This window comes from Trachurus trachurus, assembly GCF_905171665.1.
Source record: "Trachurus trachurus genome assembly, chromosome: 16".
NCBI classification, from domain to species: domain Eukaryota; kingdom Metazoa; phylum Chordata; class Actinopteri; order Carangiformes; family Carangidae; genus Trachurus; species Trachurus trachurus.
The window spans coordinates 6,851,458-6,876,651 of NC_139902.1; the positions used below are offsets into that span (position 1 = coordinate 6,851,458).

General features: G+C 40.7%; 2 protein-coding genes across 2 annotated transcripts in view; one reads left to right on the forward strand and one right to left on the reverse strand.

The window, feature by feature from the left end:
• Positions 1-2,228, forward strand: part of paqr6 (progestin and adipoQ receptor family member VI) — a 28,718-nt gene extending 26,490 nt beyond the window's left edge. Inside the window, exon 9 of the mRNA XM_083989429.1 lies at positions 339-2,228. Coding sequence (XP_083845555.1) covers positions 339-604 — 266 coding nt within the window. The 3' untranslated portion in view covers positions 605-2,228. The remainder of the gene's footprint in view (positions 1-338) is intronic.
• Positions 2,229-7,009: 4,781 nt separating this feature from the next.
• Positions 7,010-25,194, reverse strand: part of ntrk1 (neurotrophic tyrosine kinase, receptor, type 1) — a gene marked incomplete at both ends in the record, with an annotated part of 35,101 nt that continues 16,916 nt past the window's right edge. Inside the window, 9 exons of the mRNA XM_083988859.1 lie at positions 7,010-7,195; positions 10,942-11,100; positions 13,568-13,808; positions 17,965-18,137; positions 19,200-19,330; positions 19,737-19,892; positions 21,541-21,643; positions 21,746-21,804; positions 23,546-23,878. Of these exons, the coding sequence (XP_083844985.1) occupies positions 7,010-7,195; positions 10,942-11,100; positions 13,568-13,808; positions 17,965-18,137; positions 19,200-19,330; positions 19,737-19,892; positions 21,541-21,643; positions 21,746-21,804; positions 23,546-23,878 (1,541 nt within the window). The remainder of the gene's footprint in view (positions 7,196-10,941; positions 11,101-13,567; positions 13,809-17,964; positions 18,138-19,199; positions 19,331-19,736; positions 19,893-21,540; positions 21,644-21,745; positions 21,805-23,545; positions 23,879-25,194) is intronic.

The following is a 25,194-nucleotide window of genomic DNA, read 5'->3' on the forward strand; positions in this document are numbered from 1 at the left end:
AAAAATCTCATTTTTGAGAAGCTGAGGACCAAAAAATGTTGAAACATTTTTGCTTGAAACTGAAAAGGTCAAGAAGATCAGTGATCAATCACCATCTCTCAGGTTTAATACAGATGTGTACCATGTGGTATTTTTCCTGAATGACTTTAATGATTTCTGCTCTTAGCTAAAACAGCAGCTTGTGTGAAGAATCTGAAGAAAGATAGATAGATAGATAGATAGATAGATAGATAGATAGATAGATAGATAGATAGATAGATAGATAGATAGATAGATAGATAGATAAATGGATGGACACTCTGTCTCCACACTGACCCCTGTCCCGTCCGTCCTTTCAGGCCACAGCCACCAGCTCTTCCACGTCAGCGCCGTGGTGGGGACCCACTTCCAGATGGAGGGCGTGATCGCGGACATGACGTCCCGGAGGGCGTGGCTGGTGGCCCACGGCGGGACGCCCGCCTTCCTGGGGACCATCGGGGCGCTGGTCGTCAGCCTCGTCCTCAACCTGGGCATCATCGGCATTTTCAGCGCGCCGCTGCTGTTGAACCCTCGCCGCGGCTCCGGCCAGCCGCACGCGTCCACCTGCGAGCGCAAGGAGCAGTGAGCGCCCGGTGTTCCTCCCACCGGCCCATTCACAAACGGCCGATTCACCTTCCAAAGGAAAGGTGCGGGCTGTCTTGTCTGTCTGAGCAGTGTGTGTGCGTTTTGAGATGAGCATTAACAGCCTCGCGCCGTAGCGCCGTTTAACACCTGTAGTTCCATCAGCTCAGAGACGACCAGGTCTCTGACCAAGCATTTTTCTAACATTACACAACTGAAGTATTTGCTCACGTGTTGATTCAGAAGCTGAGGACCCAGTCTGGCTCACTGAAGCCTCTTGTCTCATGTCTCATTCAGTGTGGACGTGGACAGTCACAGAGGCTCTGGGTTGAAGGAAGCTCACTGTAATAACACAACACACCGATGCCTTATTGTAGACATACACCTACTGACAGTGTTTACAGTAGATCACTACAGGTGCAGGCTAAAATCTGAAACTGGAACCAGTGAACGTCACAGTTAGCAGGGATTATTCATCATATTTACTGTGCCACTAGTGTCTTTACTTCATTAGGGATTAATTGAACATATTCTTTGGGACTGGACTAATTGGTTAGTGTGGTTGTTCCGGGTGTGACGCAGCACAGACGACGACCTGCATTCAACTCAACATAATATAAGGCAGATTGGATTGCCAGCTCTTATACATCCACTTATTGATTCCACTCTACACTGGCTGGAATTGATTAGCAGGCCACTGTGCTGCTTTTTCTGATTGCCCGCCTAATTATGAACCCCACAATCTGCCCTCGACAGGGGGAGGGGGAAAAAAAGAAAAAAAAGTTACAGCACAGCGGTGATTAAAAGACAGATACCATTTTTATAACTGCGTTTCCATGGCAGCGCTATAGTGGCCTCATGCCCCCTGAAGGTCTTCAACGGTTTTTATATTCTGATATAACGGCACCATTTTCTCTTGTTCTTCCATCACATATAATAAGATCCATTCTGAACATCCATCATGTGTTATTACGCTCGGAGAAGAAGAGAAATGACTGGCTTCAGTTTGGGCTTGGAAGGATTTGCATATTTTCAATTCAGCCAAATTTCCAACACTTTCCAACTATTGATGCAATTATGACAAATTGTGATTTTTATTTAAAAAACAAACATTTAGTTATATTAGGGGTTGCATTAATGTGGGAGTCTTGTGGTATTGCAGTACTTTGGTGCATACATAGTATAAAAAAGACTCGGTATATACTGTGTTATCTTGTCGTCCCATGGAGACTGATGTTTACATTTACCACTGAAATAATAATTGTCTTCTATTTATAGATCTTTATGATATTTATTGCTTATTTTAGGTGCAGCAATAGGAATGAAGATTCTTATTTTCCTTTTGTTCAGGGGAAAGCAGATTATTATAGATTAGGTAACTAGAATTCGTATTAAACTGATTCATATTGAAACAAAGTCCATCTTATCATGTTATTTTTGACCATTTTTAAGCCTTAAAACAATCTAAATGTATTTGTTTCAGTAGGTGCCAGAACTAATTATCTTATTTGTGGATTAAAAAAAAAAAACAGATCAATATCAGACCAGTTAATTGATCAGAACTACTGTAATTGATAGGAGGCAAAAATGTTCAAATAATCTTTGGTTTCAGCCTCATATCTGCACATATTGAGTGTTTTATTTGTTTAACACCATGATAAATGTAATATCTTTTTGCCTGTTGATCAGACAAAACTGGGAAACTGTGATGAGCATTTTTCCCATATTTTATAGCTAAAATATTAAAATGAGAAAATGATGAAAGTGATAAGTTTAATAATGAAAATACTACTTGGTGATAACACTAATCATCTCCCATCTCTGGTTATTCTTTATTTAAAACATTTTTTAATGGACAAAAGTCACTTGATAAGATGCATAAATTAGATTAAATAAAAATTGATATTATTGTCATAGCAACCATAGTAGGATTTTATACACCATGTGGTTCAGGAACTGGCAAAAAAAAAAAAAAGTAGCAGTGAATAGTGTTAATGGGAAACTGGGAGTGGCTCATTACTAAAGTGTGTGTAGTAGCATTAACACACAGCAGGTACTAAATCACACACACTCATCTCACAAACAGACTCTTCTGTATTAAACACGTTTTAGTGACACACATTTACACACACTAACACCACTAGTTGTGTCTAACACACACACACAAACACACATAAACCTGTTTTTATATGTTGGTGGAGAGTTAAATCAGAGGGGGAATGTATGTGATATTATGGGATTGAGGTGCGGTAACAGGTGCATGTTGGACACCGAGGTGGAAATGTCGGACGCAGAGTGAATGTGTAGAATCACAAAGAGCACAAACACACACATACACGCACACAGACGCACACTTTTTATTAGGGCATTGTTTCTGATGTTTTCAAGGATTGGTGAGCACAGTAGAAAAGTCTCGTCTCCTTTTTTTAATGCTGCAGACAGAGCCGAGCAGTATCTACCCTCCATGTGGTTTCCACCGACTCTTATTTTATCTCCTCTCTCCTGCCGAGTGTTGATCGATTTTTATTTTCCCCACACTCATCATCTTACAGCGTTCCTCACTTTGACCCTGTTGATTCTTGGAATTGCATCATTTCTGGCTTCTGATGTGGTTCGTTCCTCATCGACCCAAAAACTAGTTTGGAAACTCCTTCAGTTCTGAGCTGCTGTCGTGTTTTTGTCATCTCACTCATCCTCATGTGTCAGTGCTGACGTTACCTCTGTGAGTTATGAATTATAAACATTTATTCTGACCAAATTATGAATTACAAATCCAGATATTGTCCAGACCAGGTCACTGTTACTCTGAAGACTTTTTTGTCCTGTAAACCGTCTCGGTTTTCTCCTCAGTGGACAAGTCGATGCATTTGAAAACTTTTTTTTATTTTTTTTTATACAGTGTATTGAAGGATGTTTGATAACGTGAAACAGAGAGTTAAGACGAGTGTGGGATGAACCATTTGTTACAACAATATTTCTGTGTCAAAAAAAAGGAAAAACTAGGTTTGAAGAGTTACTGGTGCCTTTTTAAAAATGTTTTATGCAACTTTTCTTTTGATATAATGCTCCGTTTATTCCTCATCTGCAAAAAAAAAAATGACCACAAACTACTCTTAAAATGTGTAAATACTTATTTGTTCTTTGCTGTGTATAATTTGTAATTTGCTACTTTTGTTCTACTAGACCTGTGTAATAAATTAAGCCTTTTATAAATGTAATGACTGTCTCTGTTATTTATTAATTCTCAAATCACATTGGATTCACTTTTACATTTTGTGTATTTGCATAATCTGTAAAATATTAGCTATAAAACCTGATTGGTTACTAATTATTCTTGTCTTTATTGCATGTGTATGAAACCAGAGGAAAAAAGACGAGGGCGATTTCTTCTAATTACATTCTGGCCAAACCCTGAAAATATTCTTATAAGTGAAAAAGAAAAACATGTTTCCTCAGCATCATTTCCACACTGTGTTTGCTATTTTTAAATATTACACATTTAAAACAAGCCTGAATAGGTGAAATAACCGCAAAATAATTTTCTGTGAATTGACTGAGTTAATTCAACTTATTGTTGCAGCTCTGCTGTTGCACAGATGAATATTACATCAAAATATGCAGCCTGTGGTCATGTGGATTTGCCGGAACTGTGCAAATTGATTGTCTTCATGTGGTGAAAGAAAATTGATATAAAATCAGTTTTCTTGGCAGCTTTGTCATGTGAACCTGTGTGAGTGTGAGCAGTGTGTGTGTTGGTCCTGCAGAGGGCAGAGCAGCACAACAAGAACATGTCCACATTGATGTACAGTATCTACTGATCAGCAACAGCGTGTGGATCCCCAAACATTTATCTTCTGGGTGGATGCAAAAAAATAAAAAAAATAATTAGTCCAATATTTGGCCCTCAAGGCAGATTTTTTATTCTTAATTTGAGATCCATCGGTTTAAGGTTGTTCCTTTTGTTCCCAGAGGAGATTTTCTTTTATCAAGTGGCCTTGAAATGAGGGTCAACATTGTAAGATAAAACCTACAGTATATAAAAAAAGCACAAAAACACAGGACATTTAAATGCTCCTTTCTTTTTACGACATGTCCAAGTTCATTTTTTTTCTGTAATATCTGTGGATTTGAAAGCTGTGAAGCTGTATTACTGAATAATGAACTCAGACAAGATAACCATGACCTCCAAGTGGAGAAACTGAAGTCTTTTCCATTCTCTTCTATTCTTTAGCATTTATTTATATAGATGTGACTCTAAGTTAGAGTGCAACAGTTATCGTCCTTCTGCGTCGTCTTCACAGCCTCACAGGAAGAATAGTGAAGCACGCAGTGATTTATTATTAGCAGTAAACACAGAGCAAAAAAGGAATGGGAAGAAATAATTACCATAACAAATCAATATTCTGTGCATTAAAGGACCAGGTGGAAGATTAAAAAGTAAAGTTTCCCCGTTGAGGAGCTCCACCAGGAGCTCCACTTTAAAGTGGCCTCATTTCCAGCTCTTATTTATAGTCGTCATGTTTCACATCTATTCAGGCTGGAGGCTCCGAGTGCAGAAGAAGAAACAATAAGCCAGACACGAGTGTTTTCACCCCCCAATAGACCAGAGGTGGTAGAGAGAAAGAAAGAGACAGAGAAAGGGATGATAGCATTACTCACAATCCATTACCACTCCCTGGAGACGCTCTGCATACAGAGTGATGGAGGGAGGGTGGTGCTGGGAGTGTGAGGTAAAGAGAGAGAGAGAGAGAGAGAGGTTTGGTTTTGAAGGGTGTTTGTTTGTTGGAGGCCGGCGGTAAGGCAATATGAAACTTGATTATTCCTTTTCAATAACTGTCTGCTGAGCATCCCGTAGAGACGACGCAGGTTGCTGATTAGTTCGTCAAAATAATAGAAAGCTCTTGAATAGCCTTGTTAAGATGTCTAACTTTAAGTACAGACGGCATCCCAAATCATTGTTCCTTCTGAAGCATCCCATAATGATGGACTGACTGATGGCGGGGGATATGCTCCTTGCACACGCTGCAGACAGTTTTTTTAAATCAAGTTTGTTTATTCTTTAAGGGCAGAATATACAAAGTGCTGGAGTAACAATACATGAAGATATATATATATATATATAGATGTATTTAGACATTAATACAGAGTATGTACATTCAGTATTTACACTTGAAGGCATCACAGTGGTCTCTTCACCCTCTAAACGCCCCATTTGGTTGATTTTTTTTCTTTCTCTCTCTTCACGGTGGCGGCCTCAGCTCCAGTCTCTGTTTCAGAGCCATCTGTCCGCCTCCTCCTGGAGTTTCACTCACTTTAATCCATCTGTTACCTCTGAAACCGTCTCAGTGTGTCACCTCCCCACCACCCCGCCCTCCCCCTCCCCCTCCCACCGTACCGAGTTTCACTGCAGTGCTTTGATTTTTGAGGGTAGTTACAGTAGCATGTTAAACATTGGTACAAAAAGCTGCTCCTGAGAGCAGGGCCGCAGGTCAGACCTCAGGCTTTTGCTTTTCTCTTGGAAGTGTGGATATATATATATTTCGATTTTTTTTTCATATCATATTTGAACAGCAAAACCGACGGCATTAAATGTAAACACAGTAGTTAATATACCAGGAGACACTTTCACTGCTAATAGATGACATTCGGTTCTTGCCTTTGAAAAATATTCATATGATACACTCGATCTGACACGTGAGAAACAAACAAACAGGCTTTGGAAGGTTTTTGATTGTACATCGTTCGCCTATATACATTGACTGAAAGCCTTATAACAACCTCCTATATCAAAACATCTCCAAAATCACAGGCTCAACTATACAAATGACTGTTTTTTGTCCCCAAATCTGTAAATTGGTTTTCACTTTCGCCTCATGAAGTGAAGTGCGCTCTCTTGTAATCATCCGTTTCCTTTTCTAATTACCTTTCAACACAAGTGTCGCCGGCAGAGTCGCAGCTCCGCTCCCAAACCTCTGCAGGGACCAAAGATCCCTGACGAGCCGTCACCTCAAATCACATCCCCCAGCAACATAAAGCTCATATAGCGTTACTTCAACACGTACCCATGCATGTCCTCCCTCCACCGGCCCCCCTCCCCCTCCCCTCAGATAAACACGAAGCACTCTGGTAAACATTTGACAGGTTATTTGACAGGAATTAAACAGGCGTCAGGGTCAAAGGGGGGAAAGGAGGCTAAAAGGAAGCAAAAAAGATTGCTGTGTGTACGGTGCGTACTGTCCGTCAAGCATCAAGGCAGCAACTGGGAGAACTGGGGAACTGCTACTTCCTACTGGTCGTAAATGGATAAAAGAAAAAAAGCAGACTTTTAAACATAAACCAGGAGAAACCCAATGGACTGAAAAGAAGAAGTCTGAAGCCTCAAATCAGACCTCCACCCCCCCCGGCCCCTTTATCCCAGGATGTCCAGGTAAACCGGTGGGTTCCTGACCAGGGCCAGCAGGCGGCTGTGGATGTCCTTGATGACCATCCTCTGCTGCGGCTCCCTCTGCCAGCAGCCCTGCATCAGCAGATACACCTCCTTGGGGCAGGTACGAGGCCGCTCCAGCTCCCGGCCCTGGGTGATGCATTCAATGGCCTGTTGGGGAAGGAATTTTTAAAAAAATGTTGTGTGTCTGTGTTGAAAATTGCATACATTGTATATCAAAATCTCTCTGGTCATTGACTGACTATAAACTTTAAAGGGATAGCTCAACATTTTGGCAAATTGGCCCATTGCCATAATCCCTATAGTCATAGGAGTAGGTTTGTTACCTTTAATTGTCGGTGCAAGCTATTTTTAGAACGGTGGAGCAGAACCGCAAGCTGCTCAGAGCTACTCTACGGAGGCTCATGGGATTTCTTAGTTCCCCTTATCAAACTCATCAAATACACAATCCAACAACTCCAAAACGTGGACGAGGGAAACCAAGAAATCCCATGAGCCTCCGTAGCGTAGCTCTGAGCAGCTCGCGGCTCTGCTCTGCTGTTCTAAAAATAGCTTGCACCGACAATTAAAGGTAACAAACCTACTCCTAAAACTATAAAGATTATGTCTATATCCCTTTAAATTTCAAAATAAAATGTCTGACCCGCTGCGCCATCACTAGATTCCTAAGGCTGATGTTGATATTTGAGATTTATAACTCAAGACTTAAGCTTTGACTCAAATCAATACCTGTATTACTAATTCACCACCATATTGCGCAATATCAGCTGTCAATCAAAGTGCATTAGACTATCAGTGTCAGCTATATTAAAGTTTCATTCGTTGAGGTTTTTACATCAAATTCGATTTAACCTGAGGCCAAAATAAATTCTGATGTCTGACAGGAAATCTGAGCTCATAGCATCGAGTTCAAATCAAACAACAGAGTCGCCACCTCTGTCAGGAGAACTTTTCTAGTTTTTCTAACCACTGAACACCTAAGTAAAAAAAAATACTTAACTGATGACCTCTTGTTTTATATCCTATACTCTGCTGAACAGGAAATATAGATTATATGTCAATCAAGATGTTGTTTTGCAAAATGACTTCAAAACCTAACAAAATGAAGCCTTTTTTTTCTTGTTTTCCTGCATGTAATGGACACTCTGCTTCTCCACCTCAAACACATCTCTGTCTACAGCAGCTCTGGTAACAAACCCTGATTCTGTTGTGGATTATTTGTCAGAGGGTCCAGATGTCTGCCCATGGAGGTGAACTGAATTTTCTTTGTGTTGCTCACAACATTGAAACACATTTGATAATAATAATTATAATAGCCTAATAATAAATATCTGATCTGTCTGGAGCGACAGGGACGTTGTTTCTGGAAAGAGATGCTGGTGATTTTTTAATGCAGACTTTTCAAAGCTGTGCCCCTCGTTAGTGGAGCTCAGTTCATCTGCTTTATCTTGAGGGGGCAGCACAAATCTTATTTTAGAGGATTACACAAAAAGTACTGAACCACTCTGGTGGAGTGATGAGGTTTGGATCAGGGAGGGAGCCCTGTCATTTTGGTACCGCTCCCCTTAATGGCACAGATGCAAGATTTTTTTTTAAATGTCTTAAATATGACTTTTCTTAACATTGTAAGAAGAATATAGCATTTTTTTTCCATCAGATTCTGAGGAAATATTGTTCAGAGAATCAAGACATTCTTCTGAACATGCGGATTGTTTGGCCTTGGTGGAGGTATATGTACGCTTCACCGACTGCCGGCCCAGTTTGTTTTCTCTGTAAGGACCCACATAGAATAAGTTCATGCTCGCCTGCAGTCCCATGGTACAGTAGCTTGCAATCGAGATGTACACACAGTGACAGAATTACACACCATGACAATAATGAATCCAGATATTGATTCGGAGACTTCAGAAATCTCCAAAGTCTCTCTCCACATGAGGACAAGATGTTTCTATCTTAAAGCAGAAGCAAGCGGAATATTTGTGTTAATATAAGTCTTAAATAGTTATATCTTCCGACAGCAATCACTTACATAGAGTGTTTGGTCTGAAACACGGGTCTGTCAGTCACTCTGCTCTGCTGTAAACTGAGGAGAAAACTTTCCTTGTATCCTACAACCTTTATCCAATGAGGAGAGAGAACGGCATAAAGGGGCAGTCCTCTCTGTGTGTGCAGCCAAGGGATGCGCGTGAATGTGGTGACGTAGGGACGAGGGCGGGGACTGCTAACTCCATCGGCTGACAGGAAGTCAGCCAAAACTCAGTGCTCAGTGGATAACTCAGTGTGGCAGATGAGAGTGAGGACTTCCCTGTGCTCTCCATGTGAAGGCTCACTGTCTCAGTCTGAACCCTGTCCTGATCCGGTGGACAGCGGAGGCCCGGAGCCACAGAAAAAGACTCAAAATGGCCGCCGGCGTGCAGAGTCAGTGTTTTGGAATGATTTATGAACGCCACTGCATGTTTAGGCAACATGATAATTTCACCTGTCCCTCATTGGCCGAGACGGATTTGGCTAACGAGGTTACGGCTCATTGGCCTCGGGCAGAAATGAAAAGCAATGAGATTAGGATTGAGTGCAGGGGAAAGTGATCTACCCTGCTCTTGAAAGGAGAGAGGGTTTGGTGCAGTAATAGCACCACTGTGGTTACAATGGAGTCCCACTTCTTGGTGCTTGAGCTGAGAGCGCCAGACTGGACTGCCCCTAATTACTATCAACTTATTGATTAGTTTAAGAGCCGTGTAAAACTTCAGCAACGTTCACCCCACGAGCATCTACAACAGCAATGATAATGCGAGAGCCGGCAGGTCCTTTACTAAATTTAGATTATTTTTACTCCAAGTAGAAGAACAGCGTTAAAAAAATCCTGCAAGTGCAAACTTGCAAACTTCTGTCGCTGGTCGAGATTCAGCTCATCTTTAACTAGTTTATTTCAGACTGTAACCAGTAGTCATTTTCACTATTCACTGATTATGTTCTTAGCTGATTGATTGATTGGTTTGGAGAGCTTCAGAAAATTGCCAAATAGCTGAGATTGGACAAAACAGAGTCATTGTGATGTTTTGTCCAAACATCATAATGGTTAGAAAATAAATTCAAAAAATTTATTCAGAAAATAGACAGCAAAACTTAGAATTGGAGAAGTTGAAACCATCAAATGTTTGACTTTTAGGAATCCTTTCACTTGTTTAGTCATTTAACCTATAACACTATATTATTTCTATATGTCATTTATATGTTTTCTGTGTAAAATCTACATAGTTAGGAGGAGGAAAGTGGAAACTAAAGCACACTGAGAAATAATAGTAACACACAAGTAACATCCAGTGCTGCTGAAAGCACCAGAACATCTCAGCCTCTGAAAATAAACAACACTACACACACATCACACAAACACAAAACAACACACTGATGCACCAGCCACTCAGAGTGTTGAAGTTTCATTTGTTGAGGTTTTTTAGACCAAATTCAATTTAACCTGATGCCAAAATAAATTCTAAGTCTGACAGGAAATCTGAGCTCATAGTGTCAAGTTCAAAACACTGAACTCTGTCTCACAGGCGTTTGGATCTCAAACTTTTATTAAAGGACAATTCCGGGCAAATTCAACCTGGGGCTATAGATTCCTAATGTCTCCTGTTTTGCAGGGGTTCTGCCTGTCCCTGCATCGCCACAGCAACGTATGATGGGAGCAGACCGATCTTACGCTGTTTAGGCTGTTTACATCCCACAAAACCGCAATCTTTAACCAATGTTTCGACCATGATGGTCTTGGTTGTCGACCGTTGCAAAAGGTTGCATCTGCATCTAAGGCTATGAGTGTGACACATCCTTTTTTCCTTAGAATTAAAAAACAAAACAATAACACTTTATTTTTTGTACAACTTCCAGTGCCGACTCACCTCACTGTTGGACAGCTGGTACCAGGGCTGTTTGCCGTAGGTGAAGATCTCCCACAGGACCACGCCGAAGCTCCAGATGTCGCTCTCCGTGGTGAACTTCCTGTACATGATGCTCTCCGGGGGCATCCAGCGGATGGGCAGCATGGTGCGTCCACCCACCTGTGGAGGAAGGGGAGGCGGTGCTTATGAACATATTAGTTGGCATTCACCTGGAGCATTTTCTCAGGATTTCACTGGCTGAACAGTGAAATGGTGAATATTTCACCTTTTAGCAGAGTTTAGCAGACAGCAGCGTGCTGTTCTTAACTATACAGAAGTCTGTCAGACACATTCCTGCTCCTCTCCTTGAACTATCTATGTATAACAAACATGAAGAGCAGCTTGGAATCAATGTGAGGCAAATATTCTGGACAAAAATCAAGGTTTAACATCTAAAAGAGCTTCAGTTCATTGTAGTTCAATGTGAAAGAGAAAATGAACTCAAATTAGCTGCAATAGTCTCTTTGCTTAGTTTGAATTCATTTATTTATTTTAATTTCGGAGCTCTCAATGCAGTCGTGCACCGACACGGCCTCAATGACTGGAAAGTATGAAGAACTCTCATGTGAAGAGAGGAATGAATCTTTATTAGTTCAAACTGCCGCAGAGATAAAGCATTTTGTAACAGAGACGACCTTGGCCAATCACAATCAGCCTCAAATCACCAAGGCCTCTTCAGCTGAACAAGAAAACACAGCAACGTTTATTAGTCTGGTTGAAAACCAAATAGTGTAATACCACACAGAGCTCTACAGTTTGTGACACCATCAGCAGATGAAAAACGATGACATAAAAACATGCTGTGATGATTCATATTAATTCAATTTTTCATATTTGAAAGGAAACAAAAAATAAAAAGAAAAGTACCTGTCCACACCAGCTGACAGTCTCAGAGTCAGAATAAGAATGAAGTGGAACTTGTCTGGTCACTAAAATCAGTGAGGACATTCGACTCTAAGGCCTGGACATTAAAAGTTATTGGGTGTTTTGTGAAGTCCAGTAATTTTTCATTAGCAATGAATGATAAAAACAAGGTTGGATGGTGAGAAGACTGAGACAGCGAAGCATCTCCTAAGCCCTGCATACGGATATTAAAGGGATGGTTCAACATTTTGGCAAATTTGCCATTGCCATAATCCCTATAGTCATAGCAGTAGGTTTGTTACCTTTAATTGTCGGTGCAAGCTATTTTTAGAACAGCAGAGCAGAACCACGAGCTGCTCAGAGCTACGCTACGGAGGCTAATGGGATTTCTTGGTTTCCCTCATCAAACTCATCAAATACATAATCCAACAACTCCAAAACGCTCTGGTGGACAAGTTGTGTCCTGCACATTCGCCACTCTATGAGATAATAACACAACGTTACGAGACAGAGTTGTTTTCGAGGTAAATGCAGAGACTGCTTGCTGAAAAACTGCCTCTGATGGGAACATGCATCAGCGGCTCTGCATGAATTTGCCTCAAAAACAACTCTGTCTTGTAATGTTACATTATTATCTCATAGCTTGGTGAATGTGCAGGTCACAACTTGTCCACAACAGCGTTTTAGAGTTGTTGGTAATGAACCTACTGCTATGACTATAGGGATTATGGTAATGGGCCAATTTGCCAAAATGTTGAACTATCCCTTTAAACCACGGAAAACAACATTACCCTGGCATCTGACTGGACGGTAGAGCTTCGTGCCCAGAAATCCTGACATTAGAAATGTTACAATGTCAGAATCCTGTTGGCTGAAGAAATAGTTTGTCGGATTATTTCTTCTTTCCATATCAGAGCATCACAGCTGCTTCTACATAGGTGCACGCAGTCCATTCTCCTCTTGACAAAAATACATTGATTGACTGTAATTTCATTAATGGTAGATGGACTTGCATTTATATAGTGCTTTTCTACTCTCTAGAACCACTCAAAGTGCACACACATGTTCACACAGCGCCCAAGGATGCTTCAGCATGTGGACCGAAGGAGCAGGGGATCGAACCACCAACCATTCATCAATGAATCAGTCATTTGTGTTCCGAAATTACAAAAATTAGACGATTCAGACACAAATTCAGTCGTGTGTCTCCTGTATTTTCATTTTGTCCTCTGTTCTGTTCATTGTTATTCATGACAAATATAATCAGACACCTGACAGTTATCAAAAATAATTGCAGATTATATTTTACAGTCATCACAGTGCTGAGAAAAGAAAAGTGAAATATGCAAATTTTCACACAAACTTAGTGATAACCCTATGAACTCTACAAACGCATTGATTCAGTTATAGAGGATTTGTCAGATTTACAGCTGTGATTCCAGCTTTGCCTATGATTGGACTGGTTATAACTGTGCATTGTGAGACAGAACTAAACCAAAAGGGTCTTAGAGGAGTTATTTAAGTAGTTCTGGTAAAAACTGTTGACAGTAGAGAGAGATCAGGACATTTTTAAGTGCTGTGAGCACCGCAAACTAATTTCCATTCACCTTCACTGACACATGAGATGGATGTGTGTGAACAAAACTAAAAACGAAACACTTTCACCTCAGAACCAAAGGAAAACATGAGCGCACTCTGGTCTCCATCCTCTCCAGCCACTTACCCTGTAGTAGTCTGTGCTGTAGATGTCTCGAGACATGCCGAAGTCTCCGATCTTCACCACCAGGCCCTCGCCCACCAGACAGTTGCGCGTCGCCAGGTCGCGGTGGACAAAGTGCAGCGACGCCAGGTAGACCATGCCCGAGGCGATCTGGGCGGCGATGTGCAGCATCTGAGGCAGAGTGAGCTGACCCAGCGGGGGCATCTTGGTCTCCTCCAGGATACGGGCGTCAGGACCGTGAGCTCTGTGGATACAGATACAACATCAGGTGTGAGTGAGAGTCTCCAGATCAAAAGCGGCTCCATCCACAGTCCACACTGTTGATGAGATTTGAGGTTTGAAAAAACAGAACCAGACAGTGGTAGAAGAAGTTTTCCCACCTATGACATAACAGTACTGTACTACTAGATTTCAAAATGTATCAGCTTTATTTGACTTCACCCTATTAACTTGCTGGATGTTCTCAGATTAGCAGGCAGTCGTCTTCTGCTTGCTCCCAGAACACGTTTACTTACTAAGGGTCATGGGGCTTTTTATCTGCAGAGATAAAGTCTGCTCAGTCTGTTACTGCCTTTAGTTCAAATGTGAATACTTTATCTTTTATGAAAACTTAAGTTCTGTTTGCATCAATAATTTTTATTGTTTTATTTGTATTATTTATTATAGTTTTATTACTGTTTTAATTGAAGTCTTGTTGTTTTTAAAATCTTTTATAATAGTAACCATTTAGTTGCGAAGAAGAATGCTATACAGTATAAATAAAGATTATTATCATTATATCATACAAGAATGTAAAAATACACCATTACTGTCAAGAGTAGTGCTTCAAAAGCCTATTTAAGTGAAAATAAATGAATATTACCAGCCAAATGTGCTTTTGAAGAGACTATAATTCAGTGACTGATGAAGTGTTGATGATGTTTTTATATATAAAAGTAAGAGCAGCATTTTATTGACAAGGTAGTATTTATTATAGTAAACGGCGAAACAGGTAGTCACCAAGGCACTGATTTAATCTTAAACAATGAAAGATCCTATATTTTCTGTAGCGCAGTAGAAGTACAAGAAAAATCCTAACACCTAATCCCAACATACTCGGACAAAGCAACCTAAATTGTGTTTAAGCGCATTGAATGTATTCAGTTCCCCTCCATTTCTGAACCAAGTAGTTTCATTTCTGTCACTCAGCAGCTCAGCTGATTCAAACAGAGCTGCAACAGACTGCGAGGTCAGGTGAGTGTCTCAACAGGCCTTGGATGTCCTCGGTGAGTTTTGAATCTCAGTTTTAGAAAGAACTAATGCAAATGGCTCCTTCTTTCTCTCTCTTCTCCTTCACACACCTGCTTCAAGAAAATCTCTCAAGTCAGTGAGTTTCTAATGAGGATTAGGTGTGTTATTATATTACAGTGGTGTATGCCACTTGCTTTGTTGGTGTACTTGAAAGGTGAAAAGGGTTGGTCGTCATTTTCACGGTAGATCCAAGAAACCCTCTCCAGCTTTTTCCAGTTATTCAACAATAGAACGATGTTTCTTACTTGTTGAGGAGATTACTGCAGTTCAGCAGCACCTGAACTCGTGTCCTCTGTGGAGTAAAGGGGTCACTCTGTATTTCCATATGTAAGGAACAGAACATGCTGGCCTCTGCTATTATTCTCCGTTTCTATTGGCTGATGGGATTAATGCAAGAGTGGGGTTGGTTTCTCAGTACGCTGGTAACTATGGCATCAACCTTGCCTGACCTGCGGGGACAATGAACCCAGCATGCAATCTGCAGATTGAACATTTCTGACATGCATGAGCTCTTGAGAGCATTACAGACATGGTCAGTGTGACCGTGCCATAATAAAGCCATTTGACAGTGATGGTTAATCGAAAACACAAGGCTTGTAATACGCCTACAACTGATTGGCAATAATGCAATTCAGAGATGCAGAGCACATTGACTCTCAGTTGTTCTTGTGGATCATAAACACCCACTCTCACATCTAACTCCTGCCTAAATGAGCAAATCACAGATGATGTGTCTCCATCCATCCTAATATCTCTCCTCTGCACTTTGTCCCCTCCTCACAAAGGAAGTTGTCTATACAATCACTATTAGTTTAAGAGGCAGGTGGTAGGGTGGGAAAGCAGCTGCATTGTGGGGGCCCTCAGACGTTTCACCCATTCTGTCTGCTGGAAATGCGATTTTCCATCCATTGGTGAACATATATCTCAGGCAAAGTCTGTGTGCATGCCTGTGTGTGTGTGTGTGTGTGTGTGTGTGTGTGTGTGTGTGTGTTTCATTCCCAATCTGTCTCCTGTGGAAGACACCTGGCAGACATCAGCATCAACTGCGTCTGCTCTACAGTTTTGTCAGATGGTTTCCCAGGTGCCGAGCGAGCTCTAACAGGTCAAACACTGTCTCAGCCTCTCTGCAGGTTTCTCAACTTTTTTTAAAAATTATACTTTAAATGGTGGAAAGAACACGTTTTAAAAGACTCCTCCATCACCGTGCCAAACAACAAGTCAAGTGTCGTTACGAGCTAATTTGCTACAGAACTTCCTCTTAAGATATCACATTAGTTCAGAATATAGTTCAAGGAAACTTTTCTATTTCTGCTTAAGTGCTGAATGTGGTAATTTACAGTGCCCATCAATATTCAAATAATATCCTGCCACATCTCAAATTCACTCTGTTTGCTATTATGATGTGAGAACACCTGGTAAATTATATATTTGCCCCCTGACATGCTCTGAATCACATTTGCGCTCTAATATGAGACCTACCATTTTTGATTTAGAAACAAAATATTCCTCTGTATACAGTTCACTGCGGCCTCGTTTTCTCTAAAATTATAATGATATAAATAGCAAGAGAGAGAAAAGTGGGTGAAGACAAGCAAGGTCTGAATTACCTGAACAAAAAACAGTGGGCAATTTATTTTAGATTTGTAAACAAAGCCACACTTCCAGGGGATTTCAATCACTGACTACCTCGAGGTCCCCAGATAATTTTTCATGCAAATGGGAGCTAAAAGAAAGTGCAAAGATGGAGGAAAAGCAGCAATATCAAAAATATTTAAAAAAATAACAGCATCTGTAAACTCTACCACAGTCGTGCATTTCTGCTTGAACACAAAGGGTCCATGGTTAAGGCTGAAAGAGCTCTGGAACCACACAGTCCGCTGAGGTCAGATAAGTGGGTTTAACCTTTAAGCACAGTGCAGGTCAGGTTGGCCTGAAAGAAGCACGGCCGCTCACAGAAGTGTGGTCCATGTGCTTCTCGGAGCCACTTACCGAAAACATGCTCACATGGGAGCTGAGGGCACAACCACAGCAACCACTGAGCAGCATCCAAAACACTATCAGGATTATTACAGTCTCTACATTATTCACTGTAATGAAATATAGTAAAATTACAGTTGTGATAAGGTGTACAGTACATGATGTGCCTATGTATGTGTCATGTTGTTATTGCTGCCTCTGGCCCAGGTCGTCATTGTAAATGAGAAATGGTTCTCAATTGACTTACTTGGCTAAATAAAGTTTAAAGGTCCAGTGTGTAATATTTGTCAAGGTTTATTGGCAAAATCTGAATACACTACTAATGAATACAGTATCTGTATAAGTGTATAATCGCTGTCTGGTTTTCATAGCCTTATAATTCTTCTTTTATATATATATATACATATAGCAAGGGTCTTGCTTAGAGAGTGTCGCCATCTTGCACCGCCATGAATGGAAAATCCAGCCAACCAGAGAGCATGTTTCAAGAGTTTCACGTTCATAAATAAAGACTAGAATTATCTAATAGACAAATAATAGATAAATGCTAGATGTCACTGTTTCCCCTCATTTTACACACTGGACCTTTAAATAAATAAATCAAATAATATATCTTCATAGGAGAAGTTGCACATGTTGACATATGTGTACATTAATTGCAAACGTGACATCATCATATCTGCACACAACTACATTTCTACTTGTTAGAAACAGTTTATGATAATACTAAATGTGGTTGGTTCATGTACAGATTAACTGTACAGGGGCTGGCAGTTGTGATTTTAGACTGCACCTAAAGATTAGATTAGCTCATTAATACTGGAAAACGTTGTTCAGTTTTCTGAAGTGAAGTTTGATTAATCAGCTAATTTGATTTGAACTTAAAAGTAAAAAAGAATCAAATGAATCATGGGCATGACAGTGTCCTGCTGTTTCACTGTCACACTGATTTTGAATATAACAGAGTCAGTGATTTAATTAAATCAAAGTCTGTAATGAAGAAAAACATCCAGATTGGTGATGTGGAGATACTGGTGTGACTTTTTCTGTGTTATTAAGATAAGAAACAGACTCAAGGCCTGATGTTTCTTGAGTTGTGTTTTGAGTTTGTGGCCCTCAGGATGGGTACATACCGGAGAAAGCGGTTCAGGTCTCCGTGTCTCATGTATTCAAACACCATGGCCAGCGGCTCTCCATCGGTGCAGACGCCGTAGAAACGTACGATGTGCTGGTGCTGGAGCACCGTCAGTAGCTCCGCCTCCCTCTGGAAGTCCTGCCGGGTCGACTCATTGGCATCCTTCAGAGTCTGTGACAACCGAAGATCATACAGCACACGTACTTATGCATGGTGCTCATTCTATTTCTTTTCTTTCTCTCTTTTTTTTTTTTAATAAAATTGATGGTTTAAGGTTTATAAAAAACAAAACATATAAAACAAACGGTACAGCACAATTTATCAGAATAAATATTAAATAAATACACAAAGATATTAAAGTACAATGAGAAAACTAAATTAACAACTAAGTTCAACAGCAGACAATAATGTGAATGAAATGTAAAGCAAAGAAAGAATAGAACATAATCAATACCTACTGTAATTAGACATCATGAATTAAATGTAATGACAAATTCTTTAAAACATTTTTGAAACACAGTGATGTTTTGATTATAGCTACTGTGGTATTTCACATCTGTGCTATAGCATATGTGAGGGAACAACTGTCCGAATGGCCAAAGTGTTATGAGAATAAATTAGGGACTTAGACTTGAAGAATAAAAGATGAAGCTAAGAGATGATGTGAGAAAAAGTGGTAAGATGTACAGATTTTTTATAAACATACATATCTAATGAATAGCCTACTCATGTCATATACTGATGGAGCTTTCTGAATACAGGGACAGAGGCCTCCTAAGAGTTTGTGAAAATATCTAATTTAAATAAAGTTAAAAAATAAACTGCATAAAAAGCAGCAAACTGTGAGGTTTTTTGTCTAGTTGGTATGTTTCCATTGAGATTTTGTTTCTGTTCCCTGAATTCCTTGTTAAACAGCTTCCCACCAGTGATGACGTGTTGCAATAAAAGCAACACAATTAATGGGATGATATAGATTCATCGTCTTGTCTTTATCCGCTGTGGTTTGCATTAACCTGTTGTAACATGAGCCGTGTATTAAAACCACCTGACTGTCCTTTAACCAAGACGCCTCACTCTGAAACCGCAGGGTGTTATATCAGTATATGGAACATTTAAGTATAAGTGCTGTGCTTCTCCCTTTGGTAGCTTTAATAATAAGATTTAGCCTTTTGCTAAGAATAATTTCACACTGCCTTTGATACAGTGGAGAGGACCTGGTTGAGAGTTACTCACCTTAATGGCCACCAGCATCTTGTCACTGTCTGGGCTCAGGTTGGCACACTCTGCCAGGTAGACTTTCCCGAACGCTCCTTCACCCAGCTCCCACTTCAACACAATGTCCTGCCGTTTAATATGCTGGACACCTGATAGCAAAAAAAGACAAAAAAAATATAAAAATCTGAATGAAAACATTTGGAGGGACCTGAACATCACATGTGTTGTCACGTTTCTTTGTCATATTTGCTGAAAATTTCACCACTTTAGTTATTAGAGCTTAACTTTTTGTAGACACCCCACATAAAAACCTGTTAGAATAAATACCACCAATGCCGAGTGGCACAGTGGGTTGAGCAGGCGCCCCATATGCATAGGCTAATAGTCCTCTCTGCATGTCATTCCCCCTCTATCTGCCTCCCCATTTCCTTTCTCTCTCTAAAATGGCCAAAAATATACCTAAGAAAATAAATAAATAAATACCAGCTATCAAGACATGGAAATTGAGTGTAACAAGCTATCAAACATTAGAGCAGAGCAACCAATAAAACTCACACATGTCTTTGTCCTTGATGATGCCGCAGAAGTACTGTGGATTCTCTACGAAGCTGGACAAACCAGAGTCTTCATCTGAGGAGGGCGGGCTGGTTCCAAAGTTCATGAAGCGCAGTGACACGGCCAGGTCATCCTCCTTGCCCAAAACTGATGAACCTAATGAAATGTGGGAGGGATGCAAACATGCAAAAACTGAGAGATATGGAACTCCTAATCAGCCTCTAACCGTTTGTGATTACAATGACCCATCAAAAGGAGTAATTCAGAACCCATTTTTTCACCCCCTTTTGAGGAATCGACGCTTTCCACCACCAACTTGGTCGCACATTTGCTGGTACCATGGTGACAGATGATGACAAGACCCTAATAATCACCATCATCAACCACGCGGCAATCAGGCCACATTGAACTGGAAAAATGACCATATAGCAAAGCCTGAATGGTTAGCAACTCCTGAATACGGCGCGTATTAAAAGCCAAACAAGTGGGGCCCAAATTGTAAAACTCCACTCAGCAAGGCAAACCACAGAACCCCCAGAGTCCAACACGGCAGAAAATGGAACAACAAAGAGAGAGCACAGAGGCAATGGAGGGAAGGAAACAGGGAGCAGGGTCCACTTAGGCAATCAGGCCCACTTAGGCACTTTGAGAGTGAGAAGGGTGGATATGTGTGTGTGTGTATGTGTGTGTGTGTGTGTAGGGGGTGGGGTCCAAGTGGAGCTATAGCACGTCTAGCTGCTCTACCATCCATCCATCCATCCATCCATCCATCCATCTTCTTTAATGGCCCTCACCACGTGGCGGTGGCCAAGGGAGGTTTCTGCCGCCGTTTTCATGCAGTAATTAAGGCACTTTAGCCCGGCCGACACAGCGGCTGCCTGCGTGCTAAGTTACAGCTCAGTGGAAATCCTATATTAGCCAGTCTCTCCTATGCTTTACCTTCAGAGAGCCTGACAGAGCCGTCCGCAACTTTGAAACAATAATTTAGTAGGACGTTTGATTACCGCTCACTCACAAAAGCATTTTTCACACGTGGCTCTGGCCTGAGACAATGTCAGCAACAGCAACAGGAACAGCAACAGCCAGATATGCAGGTTGAACTATATGATGGTGAAAGTGATGTTGCACCAGTCAGACGCTTTCTCAAAAAAAATTTGGGATTCCAACCCTGTTGTCTCAGAGTGATGCAAAGATGGAGAGACACAGGGATAGTTTGAGATTTGGGATGAGAGTAGATGAGATGATCGATACCACTCTCATGTCTGTGTGTTAAGTATGGAGACAGACATGGGAGTCAATCCACTTATCATTCATCAGAAAGGAAGCTGAAAATTAAATAAATAAAATAAACAAACTATAGATAAAGTTAATCTCTAAACATGTTTAAAAATGTGAAAAAAAATATTGTGCTATGATTAATATTTGATCTAACATAGTTTACCCTGATAAAAAAAGTGGAAGAAATAAAATAAAAACTGGTCTTGGAGGCACATTTATGCTTAATTCAGGCCTTAAGCCCCGCCCACCATCGTTTGTGGTTGGCTCACAGGAAAGAGCCGAGCACATCAAGATGTTTAGTACTAGAGGAAATATCATAGAAACAGTGAGTGTAGTTATCATGCTACTGTTGTTTGTTTGCTTCTGGTTTAGCAGTGAATTATGTGCAGCAGCTCGTTATGTATCAGGTCTGATGTCGCTCCTAAAAACCACAGTTTGTCATGGTTACAGTTAGATTGTCTTTAGCAAACAAAGATATACAGTAAAATGTTGATTATTAAGCTTCTCGGGGTGAAGACAAACTTACGGTGAATGCCAAACTTGGAATGCTGGCCACACTTGTTAATAACCAAAACCATGATGAGAAGAAAAGTGCAGGCAAACACGGCGAGACCCACAGCCACAGACACCTGTCCAAACAGAGGTACACAGTCACAATTACGTCCAGAAGCACCACCGGTCAATACAGTGGTTACTACATTTGTGATGGCGAAGACGACTCGTGGACGTACCACAAAGACTCGGCTCTCTGGGTTCTCAGTGACGTCCATGTCTGATTTGTTTGTAGGAACTGAGGGTCAGAAAATGAGATTTGTTGAGGAAAACACTTCACAGTTGTGAGGAGACATACTGGAGATGTTGAGGAGAATCAAAAATCAATCAGAGACTTACCTGGATCCACAATGACTGGCATGTTGGAAGTGAGAGCACAAACACTTTGTATAAGCATACGGTGAACAGATCCAATGATACAGCCTGTGATATTCAAGGCTGCGCTCACTGCACTGCAGCCTCTTTCAGTATCAAAGCCGGAGCAGTGAAGGCCTGATATAGATGGAGGTGCAGTGCACAATACAATACGGTACATCTGTTTATCCATAATGTCAATCAATCCCAAGTACCACTCCAATTATCATCACAGTGTCAAGCATCCAGTAATCTACCTCCTACTCTTCTCTTCCCTCCTCTGTCTACATGCTATATAACAATACATGTGTAGATAATTAGGTGCAATATGCAATGAAATACAATCTATGGCTGTCATACATTTTATTTTGTTTTGTTTATTCTATACTATATGTACCTCTAAATGAATGTGGTCTACACCAGGCAGTGTATACTGTAGACATTAGGCTTCATAATTGCAATTGGTTCTTACCTGGCTTGTTTGTTATGTAATTTATGTGAGTTGGCTGCTGCAATAGTGTAATTTTACCCTCCTATTTATCAATATCATAAGTCACAGATCATTTGAATTATGTTTTGTTTTCATGTCATCGAAACATGATTTCATTTTTCATGTTTTCACTTCTATGTTGAAAATTGTTAGAAACAGTTCCTATGGTGTAACACTGGGAAAATACACTTTCTGAAGCCTGTCCTTATCTACCTGTGGCTGTTTTTGTAAGGCTTAACATAGCGCAAGACCATGTATGGAGTAGCCGTCAGGAAGTGACGTATGTACCACAGGTGCTGAAACATAGTGACGTGTATATAAGCAGGCTCTTGTTCCAAGGCCGTTACGCTTTTCCCAACTTGTGACTATGGCTGTTTCTGTTCGGGAACGTCCACTTGCAAGTGAATAAACCGGCAAGACGCTCATCTTGAATACTACTCAGTTTTTGAAAATTCCCACAACATATAGTAATCACCTTCAACCATGATGGTGTAAATCAGTGAAACAATGGTACCAATTTCAAACTCTGTTTAAGGCTGTGGTGTCTGGTTGCCAGAATATGAAGGGGGCTTTGTTACTGACTGATGGGGGCTGAAGTCAACATAACTGCAATCTGCAGTAACAACCTGTCACTTTACATTACATAACATAATATTAGATGTGAATTTTGTATGTGCATGTGCAGATTGTGGGGCTGGATGCTGTTGTCTCTGCATTGTTATTCAGGAACTCATTGTAAATTCTCCATTCAAAGCTTCACCACCACTTGGATGATACAATTAATCAAGAGTCACTTGCACATTCTCAGTGGGATGCACCACTTAAATTGAGGGGGCAAAAAATAGAAGCTAACATTTAAGTAATTAGTGAGCAGTAGGGAGGCTAGATGCTAATTCAGGCTTAATCAGGGATGAGGGAAGTGGTCAGTATGTTGATTCATGGATTCTTGTTTCATGTAGTCATCAGTGCAGAGAAACTAGTTACAAGGGATTTGTCAGGTTGTTTCTGATTCGTTCCTCGCTCATCGCTCTGTCTCCGTCCTAATGGCCTCCTCTGGTTTGTTATGAAACGCTGCTCGGAAAAAAAAAAAAAAAAAAAAACATCCTGCAGCTACAAAACAATTTCAGGAACTCACCGGGAATGATCCCCTCAGGATCAAGCGGGTCGAAGGGGTTGTCCATAAACATCCCAGTGGCGGTGGCCTCATCCCTTCCCAGTTTGTTCTCCACGATCATAGTGTAGTCGCCATTGTTGATGTGGGTGGGCTTGTTGAGGAAGAGACAGCCGTGCTTCAGCGATCCGTCGGACGACTCGGTGATGAACTGGGTGTACATGTAGATGGTCTCATTCAGCAGTTTGCCGTTGTACAGCCAGGTGATGCTGGGTTCAGGGTTTCCATCCACGATAAAGGGAAAACACCAGTGATGCTGCTGCACGGCGTCTTTCAGGGAGATGATTTTGACTGGAACTGTAGACAGACGACAGATTTGAGAGTTCAGGGGTAGGAAGAGAAGGACTGTAGCTCTCTTTCCTCCTCAGCAAGAGTTGACTATCTTAAGAGCAGCTATCTTATCTTGGCAAAAACACCGAAGAGAAGCTACAAGCCAGTTTCAAAAGGTTAGCGCCAAAGCTTCTCTAGAGTTCCTACCCAGTCTTACTATTTCCTCCCTTTTCCAGTCTTTACAGTAAGAGATCTTCTCATCTAACTTAACTACAACTATTCATAGGATTATAATTCATCTTTTTTAAGCAGAAATTCCAAATATTCTACACTTCCAGTTTCACCGATGTGACCATTACTCAGAACTCAGAAAAACTTTATTGTCCATTTATCTTACATGAGATGAGATTCGGCTCTGGCAAGAAAAAAACAACAATAACACCACACTCAAGACACCGACAGACAAACAGAAAATTCATTCGTGAATAGATTAAATAAATAAATAAATAAATAACAATGTATGGTACAGTATTCTGCTTTGTGGGCGTGGGTTAAAATAGACATTTCTGTATTAAAAACATGTTTGTGTATTAAAAATGTGTGTGTGTGTGTGTTACAGTAAGCATGTGTGTGTAGATGAGCTCCTTCTGTCTGTTTGATATCATTGTGGATTTAATATATTTAGGCTCAGAGGTCGGAGGGACAAAGATACTGTGTTTAATGATGTTACTGTCATGATTTTTGAGACTGTATAGTAATAATAATTAACACGTATTTTTTTGGATAAGTTGATGGTGTTCAGCTGCTGCCATAAAGTGATCTGAGTGCTTTTCCAAAAATATCTGATAATTGCTTTAAAGAGTGGGATATCATTATGTAACAACATTCAAAAATGGACTTATTATAGTATTAGCAGCCGAATGTACCACAGCACCAGAGGTAGCTCATTATGCAGCATTACAGTGTTACTTTTATTACTATATATGATGTGCTACATTATGATGTACTGGATGGATCTCATTTTAACTCTTTCATGTATTTTCATGAGCTAATCAATATGTTTTTAAACAACTTAGTAGATCATGTTTGTAAATGCACTTTCCGAATGCACGAGCCATCACGTTACATTTTTGTGCTGAATGTGCACCTCGATCATTCTGTATATGACACAAAGGTGAGTGAAGTGCCCTGCAGGTTCCCTGTGAGTACCCACCAATCAATGTTCTCCATCTCTACTGCAAACCTGTCCTGACCCGCTATGAATAATGAACCCCGGTCGTCGTCGTGCCTCGTGCCCCTGACCACAAAAGCTACCTGGAAGCGCGTCTGGACATGAAGCTACA